Source organism: Chiloscyllium plagiosum, unplaced genomic scaffold (assembly GCF_037043375.1).
Source record: "Chiloscyllium plagiosum isolate Xiang-an unplaced genomic scaffold, Cpla_swu_hap1 HiC_scaffold_34, whole genome shotgun sequence".
NCBI lineage: Eukaryota > Metazoa > Chordata > Chondrichthyes > Orectolobiformes > Hemiscylliidae > Chiloscyllium > Chiloscyllium plagiosum.
The window spans coordinates 26,301,304-26,317,576 of NW_028270172.1; the positions used below are offsets into that span (position 1 = coordinate 26,301,304).

Here is a 16,273-nt window from a genome sequence, read left to right on the forward strand (position 1 = left end):
TGACCTAGGCACCAGGAATGATAACGACGAACACAGTCCTGTCAATTCTACCAAATCCTCCTTACTAATACTTGGGATATGATGATCATTGGGAGAGCTGTCTCACAGATGAGTAAACCAACAGCCTAACAGACTCATGGTGTCATAGCTTACACACACTGTCCCAGACACACAATCATAATCTATGGATATGTCCTGTCCCACTAGCATTGTTACCTGTCACCAGTGTCCTGTACTGTCACCAATCCAAAGACCTCGAGCATCACGGACACCAGTCTTCAGCCAACTCAATTCACTCCATGTGAAATTAAGAAACAGTTGGAGGCACTGGATACTGCAGTAATTTTGGCCCTGAAATCATTTCAACAGTATTACTGAAGACTTATGCTCCAGAACTTGCCTCACCCCTAGGCAAGCTGTTTCAGTACAGTTACAATATTGGCATCCAATCAACAATGTGGAAGGTTGCCTAAGTATGTCCTGTGTACAAAAAGCAGGACAAATCCAACCCGCCAATTAAAGCCACATTAGTCTACTCTCAATTACCATTCAATGGAAGGTGCCATCAACAGTGCTATCAAGGTATACTTGTTTAGGAGTAAGTTGTTCACAAAAGCCAGTTTGGATTCTGCCAGAGTCACCCAGTTCCTTGCCTTCCTTAAAGCCATAATCAAAAGAGCAGAGTTCCAGGAGTGAGGTCCGTGTGTCTGCCCTTGGCAGTCAGGACGGCATTTGACCAAATGTGACATCAAGATGCCTTAGCAAAACTGGAATCAATGGGAGCTGATGGAGGTGTGATTTAGGAATGGATAGTGGCAGGGGGAACTCTTCATTGATTTGAAGTCATACCTAGGACAAAGAAAGATGGTTGTGTTTGTCAGAGGTCAGTCATGTCAGCTCCTGGACATCTCTGCCAGAGTTCCTCAGCGTAATGTGCTAAGCTGAACCATCTTCAGTTGCTTAATTAAATACCTTTCCTCCATCGTCGGATCAGAATGGGCATGTTCACAATGTTCAACACCATTCCCAACACCTCAGGTACTGAAGCAGTCCATGTTCAAACGCAATATGACCCAGCTGACAATTGGTAAGGACCAATCATGTCCTGAAATGACCATCTCCAAAAAGTTAGAATTTAATCCTTGCCCCTTGACGTTCAAAGATGTTACCATCGCTGCATCCCTCATTATCAACATCCTGAGGATTATCATTGACCATAATTGAACTGGAGTAGCCATATCAACACAATAACTAAAACCACGGGTCAGAGTCAAGGAATACTACAGTGAGTAACTCACCTCCTGACTCCCCAAAGCCGGTCCACAATCTATAATCACAAGTCAGGAGTGTGATGGAATACTCCTCACTGATCTGGATGGGTACAGCTCCAACAACAGTCAAGAAGCTTGATACTATCCAGGACGAAGCTGTCCACTTGATTGGTACCGCATCCATTCTGCTCTCCACTGATGATCAGTAGCAACAGTGTGTACTATCTACAAGATGCACTGTAGAAATTCACCAACACTCCTTAGACAGCACCTTGCAAACCCACAACCACTATGATCGAGAAGTTCAGGGCAGCAGATATATGAGCATACCATCACCTGCAAGTTTCCCTCTAAACCACTTACCATCCTGACTTGGAAATATATCGCAGTTCCTTCACTGTCGCCAGGTCAGACTTCTGAGCTCTCCCTTAACAGCATTGTGGTTACAGCAAATAGACTAAAGTGCTTGAAGAAAGCAGCTCACCACTACTTAAGGACAGCAAGAGATGGCAATAAATGCTGGCCCAGCCAGCCATGCCCATGTCCCAAGAATCAATTTTAAAAATTATTGAAATTAGTGGCTGAAAGCAATGTTAAAAGGAGAGGTTTAACAGAATATCCCAAAACATAAGAGTGATAGATGTAGATAGGTTTTAAGGAAGAATTCCAGAGCTTAGGGCCATTATAGTTGAAGATATGATCACAAGTTGTGAGGCTAAAGTAGAAGTAGTTGCTGAAGAGGCCAGCATTGAATGTAGACAGAGTGCTTAAAATTGTAAACTTGAGTAGATTTCAGACAAAGGAAGTAACCATTTCATAGAGAGATTTTAACATAATTATAACATTTCCAGAGTTCAGGTGGTGGCATGGTGGCTCAGCAGTTAGCACTGCTGCCTCACAGCACCAGGGACCCAGGTTTGAATCTGGCCTTGGGTGCCCGTCTGTGTGGAGTTTTGCACCTTCCCCGTGTGCCTGCATGGGCTTCCTCCAGGTGGTCCGGTTTCCTCCCACAGTCCAAAGATGTTCATATTAGGTGGATTAGTAAAGCTAAATTGCAGTATCCAGGGATGTGCAGGCTGGGTAGATTAGCCATAGGAAATGCAGGGTTACAGGGATGGAATGGGTCTGGGTGGGATGCTTTTTGGTCAGGTGACTTGATGGACCAAATATCCTGCTCCTGCACTGTAGGGATTCTATACTTCTAGATAGTGTACCAGAAATCAATGTAGGTCAACGCAAACAGGGGTGATAGGTGAAGGGGACTTGGTGAAATTAAAATATTGTACAAGCAGTTAATTTTCATACTGAATAATCTTCAATAGCCTTTAATGTTAAACAGCAATTTCAAACTAAAGTTTGTTTACTTGTTATGTGGCTATCAACAACAACAGATTCTTCCACTTGACTGGTGACATGGGAGCATTAGATTAACATGCTATCTGCTTATAATGTTGATGAATAATGCAGCTAAATCTATTTTTATCTGATTTTTGTAAGATTGTCCATTCATTCAAAAATTCATAACTCCAATGGAGTGAATATGTTTATAGAGTTGTAGAGATGTACAGCATGGAAACAGACCCTTTGGTCCAACCCGTCCATACCGACCAGGTATCCCAATCTAGTCCCACCTGCCAGCACCCAGTCTAAACCCTTCCTATTCATACACACATATAAATGCCTCTTAAATGTTGCAATTGCACCAGCCTCCACCACATCCTCTGGCAGTTCATTCCATACATGTACCACCCTCTGTGTGAAAAAGTTGCCCCTTGGGTCTCTTTTATATCTTTCCCCTCTCACCCTAAACCTATGCCCTCCAGCTCTGGACACCCCGACCCCAGGGAAAAGACTTTGTCTATTTATCCTATCCATGCCCCTCATAATTTTGTAAACCTCTATAAGGTCACCCCTCGGCCTGTGACACTCCAGGGAAAACAGCCCCAGCCTGTTCAGCCTCTCCCTGTAGCTCAAATCCCTCCAACCCTGGCAACATCCTTGTAAATCTTTTCTGAACCCTTTCAAGTTTCACAACATCTTTCCGATAGGAAGGAGACCAGAATTGCATGCAATATTTCAGCAGTGGCCTAACCAATGTCCTATACAACCGCAACATGACCTCCCAACTCCTGTACTCAATTCTCTGACCAATAAAGGAAAGCATACCAAACACCTTCTTCACTATCCTATCCATCCGCGACTCCACTTTCAAGGAGCTATGAACCTGCACTCCAAGGTCCCTTTTTTCAGCAACACTCCCTAGGATCTTATCATTAAGTGTATAAGTCCTGCTAAGATTTGCTTTCCCAAAATGCAGCACCTCACATTTATCTGAATTAAACTCCATCTGCCACTTCTCAGCCAATTGGCCCATCTGGTCCAGATCCTGTTGTAATCTGAGGTAACCCTCTTCGCTGTCCACTACACCTCCAATTTTGGTGTCATCTGCAAATTTACTAACTGTACCTCTTATGCTCACATCCAAATCACCTGACCAGTTGCTGTTTAAAGGCAAACAATAGAAATGAACTGCATGGGTACACAGACTTTCTTAAACTTTGCACCATCTTCAGTTAATTCTGGGGAGTGATGTATTGGGCCCATGTGGGAGACACGTGCCTATGGTGTCAGCAGAAACAGGTGGCAGTAGCAATTTATCCACTTTACATAATGCGGCATAACCATTTTGATCAAATGCAATAGATAATCTGCCACGGACAACTAAAGCTGCAGTTTTGCTGCAGTGCAATTGGAAATGGTATCGTGTGCCTGTGTGTCACGGTTCTATTCTATTTATATTAATCTGCTTAATTACCAATACTGTCACTGATACAGAGAGTGAAAATGTATCCCTAACATTTATTATAGAGTAGAGAGGATTCTGTTGGAGCAGTAGTTATGTCCCTTCCTCTGAGCTAAGACACCTGAGTTCAGGACAGGACATTAAGAAGAATGTTATTGTGCCAATAATCAAGTTTGCAATTATAGTCATAGAGCTGTACAGTATGGAAACAGACCTTTCAGTCTAACTTGTTCCTACTGGCCAGATGTCGTGCATTAATCTAGTCCTATTTACCAGCATTTGGCCCACATCCCTTTAAACCCTTCCTATTCATGTACACATCCAGGTGTCTTTTAAAAGTTACAATTGTACCAGCCCCCACTACTTTGTCTGTTAGCTCATTCCATACACGCACCACTTTCTGCGTGAAAATGTTGTCCCTTAGGTCCCTATTAAATCTTTCTCATCTCACCTTAAACTTCTGCTTTCTAGTTCTGAACTCCCTACCCTGGGGAAAAGACTTGGGCTGTTCACCCTATCTATGCCCCTCATGACTTTATAAACCTCTATAAGGTCACCCTCCGCCTCCGATGCTCCAGGGAAAATAGTCCCAGCTGTTGAAACTCTCCCTATAGCTCAAACCCTGCAACCCTGGCAACGTCTTTATAAATCTTTTCTGTACGTCTTCAAAGTTCACAACATCCTTCATATAGCTGGGAGACCAGAATTATGCGCAGTAGTCCAAACATAGACTCACCAGTGTTTAAAAATGTGTTGCTGGAAAAGCGCAGCAGGTCAGGCAGCATCCAAGGAGCAGGAGAATCGATGTTTTGGGCTTAAGCCCTTCTTCAGGAATGAGGAGGGGGTGCCAAGCAGGCTAAGATAAAAGGTAGGGAGGAGGGACTTGAGGGAGGGGCGTTGGAAATGCGATGGGTGGAAGGAGGTTAAGGTGAGGGTGATAGGCCGGAGAGGGGGTGGGGGCGGAGAGGTCAGGAAGAAGATTGCAGGTCAAGAAGGCGGTGCTGAGTCTGAGGGTTGGGACTGAGATAAGGTGGGGGGAGGGGAAATGAGGAAACTGGAGAAATCTGTATTCATCCCTTGTGGTTGGAGGGTTCCTAGGCGGAAGATGAGTCACTCTTCCTCCAGGCGTCGTGTTGCCATGGTCTGGCGATGTAGGAGGCCAAGGACCTGCATATCCTTGGCGGAATGGGAAGGGGAATTAAAGTGTTCAGCCACGGAGTGGTTGGGTTGGTTGGTGCGGGTGTCCCAGAGGTGTTCTCTGAAATGTTCTGCAAGTAGGCGGCCTGTCTCCCCAATGTAGAGGCGGCCACATCGGGCGCAGCGGATGCAGTAAATGATGTGTGTGGAGGTGCAGGTGAATTTCTGATGGATATTGAAGGATCCCTTGGGCCTTGGAGGGAAGTGAGGGGGGAGGTGTGGGCGCAAGTTTTACATATTTTTGCAGTTGCAGGGGAAGGTGCCGGGAGTAGAGGTTGAGTTGGTAGGGGGTGTGGATCTGACAAGAGAGTCTTTCCGGAATGCTGATAGGGGTGGGGAGGGAAATATATCCTTGGTGGTGAGGTCCATTTGGAGGTGGCGGAAATGACGAAGGATGATCCGATGTATTTGAAGGTTGGTGGGGTGGTAGGTGAGGACTAGTGGGGTTCTGTCCTGGTGGCGATTGGAGGGGCATGGTTCAAGGCCGGAGGAGCGGGAAGTGGAGGAGATGCGGTGGAGAGCATCGTCAACCATGTCTGAGGGGAAATTGCGGTCTTTGAAGAAGGAGGCCATCTGGGTTGTTCTGTATTGCAATTGGTCCTCCTGGGAGCAGATGCGGCGAAGGCGAAGGAATTGAGAATATGGGATGGCGTTTTTACAAGGGGGCAGGGTGAGAAGAGGTGTAATCTAGGTAGCTGTGGGAGTCAGTCGATTTATAGTATACGTTCGTGTTGAGTCGGTCGCCAAGATAGAGATGCAGAGGTCTAGGAAGGGGAGGGAGGAGTCTGAGACGGTTCAGGTAAATTTGAGGTTGGGGTGGAAGGTGTGAGTAAAGTGGATGAGCTGTTCAACCTCCTCGAGGGAGCATGAGGTAGCGCCGATACAGTCATCAATGTAGCGGAGGAAAAGGTGGGAGGTGGTGCCAGTGTAGCTGCGGAAGATGGACTGTTCCACATATCCAACGAAGAGGCAGGCATAACTGGGGCTCATGCAGGTGCCCATGGCTACTCCTTTGGTTTGGAGGAAGTGGGAGGATTGGATGGAGAAGTTGTTAAGAGTGAGGACCAGTTCAGTCAGTAGAAGGAGAGTGTCAATGGAAGGGTACTAGTTGGTTCAGCGGGAAAGGAAGAAGCGGCGGGCTTTGAGGCCTTCGTGATGGGGGATGGAGGTGTATAGGGACTGAATGTCCATGGTGAAGATAAGGCGTTGGGGGGCCAGGGAAGCAAAAATCATGGAGGAGGTGGAGGGTGTGGCTGGTGTCCCAAACGAAGGTGGGGAGTTCTTGGACTAAAGGGGACAGGACCGTGTCAAGGTATGCAGAAATGAGTTCGGTGGGGCAGGAGCAGGCTGAGACAGTGGGTCGGCAGGGGCAGTCAGGTTTGTGGATTTTGGGCAGGAGGTAGAAATGACCTCTCACCCTCGGAACGTGCAGCCTTCCACTCCCTCCGCTCCAACCCCAACCTCACCATCAAACCGGCAGACAAGGGAGGTGCAGTGGTAGTTTGGCACACCGATCTTTATATTGCTGAGGCTAAATGCCAGCTCGAGGACACCTCCTCCTACTGCCCCCTTGACCATGACCCCACCCCCCACCACCAAACCATCATCTCCCAGACCATCCATAACCTCATCACTTCAGGGGATCTCCCATCCACCGCCTCTAACCTCATAGTCCCACAACCCCGCATAGTCCGTTTCTACCTCCTGCCCAAAATCCACAAACCTGACTGCCCCGGCCGACCCATTGTCTCAGCCTGCTCCTGCCCCACCGAACGCATTTCTGCATACCTTGACATGGTCCTATCCCCCTTAGTCCAAGAGCTCCCCACCTACGTTTGGGACAACACCACGCCCTCCACCTCCTCCGTGATTTTCGCTTCCCCGGCCCCCCAACGCCTTATCTTCACCATGGACATTCAGTCCCTGTACACCTCCATTCCCCATCATGAAGGCCTCAAAGCCCTCTGCTTCTTCCTTTCCCACCAAACCAACCAGTACCCATCCACTGACACTCTCCTTCGACTGACTGAACTGGTCCTCACTCTTAACAACTTCTCCTTCCAATCCTCCCACTTCCTCCAAACCAAAGGAGTAGCCATGGGCCCTAGCTATGCCTGCCTCTTCGTTGGATATGTGGAACAGTCCATCTTCCGCAGCTACACTGGCACCACCCCCCAACTTTTCCTCCGCTACATTGATGACTGTATCGGCGCTACAACGAGGAGGTTGAACAACTCATCCACTTTACTAACACCTTCCACCCCAACCTCAAATTTACCTGGATGGTCTCAGACTCCTCCCTCCCCTTCCTAGACCTCTCCATCTCTATCTCGGACGACCGACTCAACACGGATGTATACTATAAACCGACTGACTCCCACAGCTACCTAGATTACGCCTCTTCCCACCCTGTCTCCATCCCATCCCATAAAACGCCATCCCATATTCCCAATTCCTTCGCCTTCGCCGCATCTGCTCCCAGGAGGACCAATTCCAATACAGAACAACCCAGATGGCCTCCTTCTTCAAAGATCGCAATTTCCCCTCAGACGTGGTTGACGATGCTCTCCACCGCATCTCCTCCACTTCCCGTTCCTCTGCCCTTGAACCCCGCCCCTCCAATCGCCACCAGGACAGAGCCCCACTAGTCCTCACCTACCACCCTACCAACCTCCAGATACATCGGATCATCCTTCGTCATTTCCGCCACCTCCAAACGGACCCCACCACCAAGGATATATTTCCCTCCCCACCCCTATCAGCGTTCTGGAAAAACCACTCCCTCCACAACTCCCTTGTCAGATCCACACCCCCCACCAACCCAACCTCCACTCCCGGCACCTTCCCCTGCAACTGCAAAAAAATGCAAAACTTGTGCCCACACCTCCCCCCTTACTTCCCTCCAAGGCCCCAAGGGATCCTTCAATATCCATCAGAAATTCACCACCTCCACACACATCATTTACTGCATCCACTGCACCCGATGTGGCCTCCTATACATTGGGGAGACAGGCCGCCTACTTGTGGAACGTTTCAGAGAACACCTCTAGGACACCCGCAACAATCAACTCAACCACCCCGTGGCTGAACACTTTAATTCCCCTTCCCATTCCGCCAAGGATATGCAGGTCCTTGGCCTCCTACATCGCCAGACCATGGCAACACGACACCTGGAGGAAGAGCGACTCATCTTCCGCCTAGGAACCCTCCAACCACAAGGGATAAATACAGATTTCTCCAGCTTCCTCATTTCCCCTCCCCCCACCTTTTCTCAGTCCCAACCCTCAGACTCAGTACCGCCTTCTTGACATGCAATCATCTTCCCGACCTCTCCGCCCCCACCCCCACTCCGGCCTATCACCCTCACCTTAACCTCCTTCCACCTATCGCATTCCCAACACCCCTCCACCAAGTCCATCCTCCCCACGTTTTATCTTAGCCTGCTTGGCACCCCCTCCTCATTCCTGAAGAAGGGCTTATGCCCGAAACGTCGATTCTCCTTCTCCTTTGATGCTGCCTGACCTGCTGCGCTTTTCCAGCAACACATTTTTAAGCTCTGATCCCCAGCATCTGCAGTCCTCACTTTCTCCTAATGGACTCACCAGTGTCCTGTACAGTGGCAACATGACCTCCCAACTCCTATACTCAATGCACTGACCAATAAAGGCAAGCATACCAAACACCGCCTTCACTATCCTATTTACCTGTGACTTGACTTTCAAGGAACTATGAACCTGCACTCCAAGATCTCTTTGTTCAGCAACACTCCCCTTACTTAATCCTGGGCCTAATATGTCACCCCCTTGACTGTTATCATTGGCTGGCATCTGAGCATTGTGAGTTGGAGCATCAATGGAGCAAATAATTAATTCAAGCACATCTTTGGTTAAAACATTTACTAAACAATAACTGGTATTCTGAATTACTCTTGGCCATGATCAGAATAATTGTTAAATAGGTATTATTTACATTTTAAGGTGCCCTCTGAAGATGATTCCATTGATCATTGCACTATACTGGAGTGGTTAGGAATATCACCTACATCCGGTGGCTATTTCACATTTGGATCAACAACGCCAGAGGAAAAGACAGAAAGGGACCTGATAGAAATGGGCTCAGATGTCATGGAGGCAGAGACTGGTAATACTAAATGTTCTAACTCTTTCTTTTTCCTGAATTAAAAAAAAATTGTAAGTAAATATACTAAATTTGAAAGAGTCCTACCAAACCATCGAACTGCCTTCTCATTAGAGAGAAAGAGACAACTGGTGGTGATTTAACTTGAGGGTCACCATGCGCGGCTGAGGGGACAGGTTGAGAAGGAGAGTCCTTCATGGTAACCTCAGCTGATGTGGAAATTAAACCCATGCTGTGGCATTGCATACCAGGATTTTCAGTTTTTATATCTGTGAGCATCTTGTTTGGTGCTTAATATTGTTATGAAGGTATAAAGTGTGTACTGTACCTTTGAGAGTAGAAGCTGGCACAGACCTATAAAGGCAGAGTGTGCTGAAAAATTGAAAAATATAACATTTGGTGGTGAAACAAATAGCAGGAGCTGCATTGCTGTGTTACGCAATAAATCCAAATTTGGCCAATCAGTTTAAATTATGCCCTGAGATACCAAAATCCAATCGCGTTTGAATTTTATTGTTTTGGATAACATCAAACCATTGAGACGGTCCGATGTTTTGGGCTTTATAAATTCAGGCATTTTCAACAGTTAGCCAGAGCAGCAAAAAGCACCAACAAAACACAGAATCACTCTCTGAAAGGTACCTTTTCATATGAAATCTGTGAAGCAGAAGACCAAAGCAAAGAAGACAGAAAAATCTACAGACCAAACTGCAAATGGAAGACCGAGAGCTGATTCATTTTGAAATTTGCATTTTTTGTTAAATTTAATCAGGTTTTTTTTTATCGGATCAGTATATTGTACAGTAGGACGTAGATAAATTGATCAGACAAAGGAAGTTTACAGTGTAGATAGTTGTTTAATGTATTTTTTCATCTCCCACAGTCTGAAAATGTGCAGGTTAGGTGAATTGGCCATGCTAAATTGCCCGTAGTGTTAGGCATAAGGGGTAAATGTAAGGAAACGGGTCTGGGTGGGTTGTGCTTCGGTGGGTAGGTGTGGACTTGTTGGGCTGAAGGGCCTGTTCCACACTAAGTAATCTAATCTAATCTAATGAATAAATTGTTAATTTTTTTTTGTAATGGGATTTGGTAGTTATTTGTCACTCATACTTTAACAAATTACGAGGCAAGGTGGAGCTTTTCTGTGTGCATAGTTTAAACTAGCAGAAGGATTTACCCCGTGTTGTAACAGTTTGGGGGCTTGTCAGGGATTTGAATTGTTTAGACAGATCCAGTTTGAGATTTGGACAGATTTGAATAGATTTTGGGATACAATAAAAGCCCAGTAGATTTAAACACTTGCAGGTTAGTGTCCTAGATCTTTAAATAAAATGTAAGTGAGACAGTTTCTTTAATTTTGGTTTCTTGTGGTTGGTTAAATTAAACGTGAGAGAAATGGCTCTTAAAATTCCAAAAGAGGTTCATAGGTTTGAAGATGATTCCCAAATTTGCCAAGAAAGTTTAGAAGGAAAGAAAGAAGGACCTTACTTTTAGAATTAGCAAAGAAGTTAGAATTGGATTTAACCAAGGACAAGAAATTGTAAGGGAATTACTCAAATACTTAGGTGTGTCAGAGAAACAGACACGTGCAGTTGAGTTAGAAAATCTTAAATTACAATTCAGGAAAATGGAGTTAGAAGGTAAACAAAGGGAGAGAGAGAGAGGAAACGAAAGGGTGATAAGGTTCTTAGCTGAGCAAAGAGAGAGTGAGAGAGAGAGAGAATTTGAAGTTGAGAAGTTATGACTTAGTCAGCAAAGTCAAGTTAACAGGATGGAGATTAAAAGAGCAGGTTGTGATATACACAAATATGTCAAAACTCTGCCACATTTTGATGGGAAAGATGTTGAAGCCACCTTTATTTTATTTGAAAAATTGGCGAGGCAGATGAAGTGGTCTGAGGATTTATGCTAGTTCAGACTAATCTGGTAGACAGAGCTATTGATGTATTTGCAGCGTTGTCAGATGAAGGGTCAAGAGATTATGAAGAGGTTAAACAGGTTATTTTAAGTGCTTATGAATTAGTACCAGAAGCACATAGTCAGCAGTTCAAAAACATAAAGAAGGAACAGACTTCTGTTGCATTCGAAAGAATTAAACATAGTCATGTTGATTGGTGTTAGCCTTAAAATAGGTAAGACCTTTGAGGCTCTGAGAGATTATTCTGCTGGAGGAGTTCAAAAACAGAGATGATAAGAATTCACGTAGATGAACAGAAAGTTCAGGAAGTGAGAAGAACAGCAGAGTTAGCAGATGAGTACATGTTGGTGCACATGGCAAGCTTCTGGCAAGAATTTTATCCTGAGGGATAGAAGTTGGGAGAAGGGGAGATCCTACACTGCAAAACAAAGAGTAGAGAACACTGTTAATATTTTATCACAGGATAAAAAAGAAGCCCAAGAGAGTGGAAAGGAGGTGAAAGGCCTCCGGCATTTCCACTGTGGTAAAGTGGGACATGGAAAGTCACAGTGTTGGTCATTAAAGAAAGGCACTGTGGGCAAAGATGTGTTAAAAGAAGCTAACCCAGTGACATTAGTGAAAGTAGTAAAGGAAATCCTAAGAAAAGCCAAGGAACTGCAGGAGAGTGCACAACCTAGGCGGGGGTTGAGTGTGGAGTTAGTGCCTGATCTCCTAAAGAATTTGCCTCTGTGGGTAAAGTTTACTCAGGAAAAGCAGGAGAAAAAGGGCAAGAAGTTATAATTTTGACAGATATAGGATCTAACCAGTCTCTAATAGTAAGAGATGAACAAATTTGCACTCTTTCTGACCTGTTACCAAGAGAGTGGTGATTTGTGGGATAGATGGACAGAAATTTAGTGTTCCCCTACGTAAGGTCAGGTTGGAGTGCCAACTCAGGACTGGGAAATAACTAAGAGTGATTGACAGAGTGTCAGTTCCAGGAATCCAATTTGTTCTTGGGAACAATTTAGCAGGATCCAAGGTGGGAGTGACACTCCTTGTTGTGGAAAGGCCTAAGGAAGACCAGGAAACTGAGGAGTTAAAGAAAAATATCCAGGTATTTTCCCAAACTATGTAGTAACAAGATCCTATTATAATAAGTCACAGCATGAAACAAAAACTAAAAAGAAAGATGAAGGAGTTTCAGTTAGTCAACACCCTGTTTGATGTAATGATGCAAGAAAAACTTGAACAGGCAGGGGCTCAGACAGAAGTGTTTAGTCCTGAAAGGCTAATGGACTTGCAACAGAAAGACGAGACAATAAAAGATATATATGTGGACGCGTACTCTGAAAAGTAGGCTGAGGATATTCCTGAGGATTGTTATCTGAAAGAACTTGAGACACAGGTGTTAGTTACTACCCCACAGAGTGAGGAATCGAATTGAGATGTTGTGGAATTTGATGTACCTCAAAATATATTAAACAATGAGGAAGTCCTTGAGGATTGGGGTAGGTTATTAAATTATCTGTCTCAGGAGCAAAGAACGCAGTTGAAAGGTTTGTTGCTGCAGTATGAGGACATATGTAGGAAGAAGATGGGAAAGACCAATGCCATTGTGCATGAGGTAGATGTAGGGAATACTGTTCCGATAAAACAACACCCCTATTGGCTTGATCCTTTCAAAGCCAGACAGATCCAGAAGGATGTGGAGGCCATGCTCAAAGAAGATATCATCGAACCAAGTCAGAGCACATGGAGTTTGTTGATCGTCTTAGTTTCTAAACCTGATGCGACTCAACAATTTTGCATGGATTATCAGAGGGTCAACACCGTTACAAAATCAGACTCCTATCCAATACCGAGATTGGAGGACTGCATCGAGAAAGTTGAACAAACCAGTTGCATCACAAAGTTGGACTTATTGTTTGGTTATTGGCAGATATCTTTATCAGAGAAGGTGAAAGAAATTTCTGCATTTGTAACCCCAAATGGACTATATCAATTCAAAGTGGTGCCCTTTGGAATGAAGAATGCACCTGCCACATTCCAAAGACTCATGAGCAGAATTGTGGCTGGGTTAACAAACTGTGCAGGCTATTTAGATGGTGTAATAATCTTTAGTGAGTACTGGTACAGTTGGCAAAACTTTTTGACCGATTAAGAGAAGCAAAACTGGTGATAAACTTAAACAAAACTGAATTTGCAAAAGCAGAGGTGACAATCTTGGGACATAACATCGGTCATGGAAGGTTGACCCCAAGGAACGTAAAGGCTAAGGCCAGCGAGGAATTTTCACAGCCAACTCGAAGAAAGAGGTGCTTCGATTTTTGGGACTAAGCGTATTCTATTGGACGTTTGTTCCAAACTTCAGCAGTGTAGTGGTACCATTAACCGATTTACTGAAGAAGAACACAACATTTCGGTGGACAGAACAGTGCCAGGAGGCATTTGACAATTTAAAATAAATATTAACCACTGCACCAGTTTTAGCTACACCAAACATTTTAAAACCCTTCAAAGTTTCCATCGATGCTAGTGACCTAGTAGTTGGAGCTGTATTGCTACAGGAAGATGATGATGGAATTGAACTGCCAGTTGATAACTTTTCAAAAAAATTCAACAACCACCACTCTATGATCAAAAAAGCACTATTGAGTTTGGTACTCAATTATGTCACAAACTATGTCACAAACAATGTGCTAGAGACGGTCATGTATATGGATCACAATACTTTTACATTCTTGGAAGGCTTTATAGACAAGAATATGAGACTATTTCATTGGAGTCTTATGGTACAGATTTTTAATTTACAAATTGGACATGTGGGTCGTAAGAATGTAGTAGCAGATGCATTATTGCGGATGTAACTGAAAGTATAGATGAGATTGGTATCTGTGTAATGTTATATATATGTGTGGGAAGAAGTTAATATGAACTTACATTAAAGTCATATGGATGTCATGGTAATGTAGTTAAGGAATAGAGAAAAAAAAGTGAAGCCGTCTTTTCATTGATGGTTCATTTTTTTTCTTAAGGGAGGAGGTGTTATGAAGGTGGAGGTATGTACTGTACCTTTAAGAGAGAGTAGAAGCTGGCACGGATGTATAAAGGCACAGAGTATGCTGAAAAATTTAAAAATCTAACATTTGGTTGTGAAATAAATAGCACCACAGCTCCAGTTATGTGACACAACAAATTCAAATTTGACCAATTAGTTTAAATTATACCCTAAGATACCCAAATCCAATCGAATTTGAATTTTACTGTTTTGGATGACATCAAACCAATGAGACGGTCCGATGTTTTGGGGTATATAAAATTGGGTATTTTGAACAGGTAGCCAGAGTCACAAAGAGCACCAACAAAATAAAGATTGCCCGCAGAATCGCTCTCTGAAAGGTACCTTTTCATATTAAATCTGTGAAGCAGAGGACCAAAGAAAAGAAGGCAGGAAAATCTACAGACAAAAATGCAAATGGAAGACCGAAAACTGACTGGTTTTGAAATTTGAATTTTTTGTTAAACTTAATCGGGGAGGTTTTATCGGATCGGTATATTGTTGTAGAATGGGTGGTAGATAAACTGCTCAGAGAAAGGAGGTTTATAGTGTAGATAGTTGTTCATTTTTTTTGGAGTTAAAAGAGTACATTGTTGATTTTTCTTTACATTGTGGGATTTGGTAATTATTTGTCACTCATACTTTAACAGATTATGAGGCCAGGGGAGCTTTTCTGTGTGCATGGTTTAAATTAGCAGAAATGTTTACCCCACGTCATAACATTACTATTAAAAAATGAAAGTAAATTTTATTTTCTCTCTTCTACTGAGTGCTTTTTTGTCTTGATCAAGATATTACTTTGATATTTTTTAGGCAGTCAAAGTGATCTGTTGGATTGGGAAGAAGATGAAGCTGAGTTAAATCAGGTAACTACAGACGGTGAGCAGTTACAAGCAGGGGTATGTTTGGAGCCAGTGACCTTCATAAACAATTTCTGAGTATGTCCTCCCAGGATCAGTGTTTCAATTACAGAGAGACCATATGCTATTCCAAATCTCAAAATGAGGATGATTTATAGAGGGAATTGAAATCAAAAATGAGAGTTTTAAAATTGAGGTATTGCTTGTTGGAGGGCCATTGTAGGTCAGAACACAAAAGGTGAACGGGACTTCTCAAACATCGGTAGGGTGAGTAGGGCCATGGATAGTTCAGAGCTAGGATGAAAAGATAGGATGAGGCAGGACAGTCAAGTTTGTCGGTACAGACAAGTCTAAAAGTAATAAAAGCCATGAATGAGAGTTTCACAGCAGATCAACAGGCTTGACCACGGTAGAAAAAGGTGGTCCAATTGATTGTGTCACTTAGTGTATATGTAGTCTGAATCTCATGTTGGGGTCAAAGTTGACATCAAAGTTAGCAGGTCTCTAGTCTAGAGACAGACTGTCATCAGAGAAAGGGATAGAGTCCATTGTTATGGAACGGCATTTGGCAGAGGGGTGCTCCAAGACAATGGCTACAATCTTGTGACTAGTTAGTGGGAATAAATTTCTGCCAATAAATTCCTGGGCGGCACGGTGGCACAGTGGTTAGCACTGCTGCCTCACAGCGCCAGAGACCCGGGTTCAATTCCCGACTCAGGCGACTGACTGTGTGGAGTTTGCACGTTCTCCCCGTGTCTGCGTGGGTTTCCTCCGGGTGCTCTGGTTTCCTCCCACAGTCCAAAGATGTGTGGGTCAGGTGAATTGGCCATGCTAAATTGCCCGTAGTGTTAGGTTAAAGGGGTAAATGTAGGGGTATGGGTGGGTTGCGCTTCGGCGGGTCTGTGTGGACTTGTTGGGCCGAAGGGCCTGTTTCCACACTGTAAGTAAGTAAGTACTAGATGTTAGGTAAGTAATCTGTTAAGTTAACAACAGCAGAGAATTGGGGAAGGCGGTGGTGACAAGGTAGAGCTAGATGTTTTCAGCATA

At 44.2% G+C, this 16,273-nt stretch overlaps 1 protein-coding gene across 6 annotated transcripts in view; it reads left to right on the forward strand.

The window, feature by feature from the left end:
* LOC122564437 (NFX1-type zinc finger-containing protein 1-like) overlaps positions 1-16,273 on the forward strand; it is a 97,654-nt gene that overhangs the window by 52,784 nt on the left and 28,597 nt on the right. For all 6 annotated transcript variants that reach the window (XM_087978566.1, XM_043719292.2, XM_043719291.2 and 3 more), the window contains 2 exons: positions 9,249-9,411; positions 15,180-15,232. In XM_087978566.1, the coding sequence (XP_087834692.1) occupies positions 9,249-9,411; positions 15,180-15,232 (216 nt within the window). The remainder of the gene's footprint in view (positions 1-9,248; positions 9,412-15,179; positions 15,233-16,273) is intronic.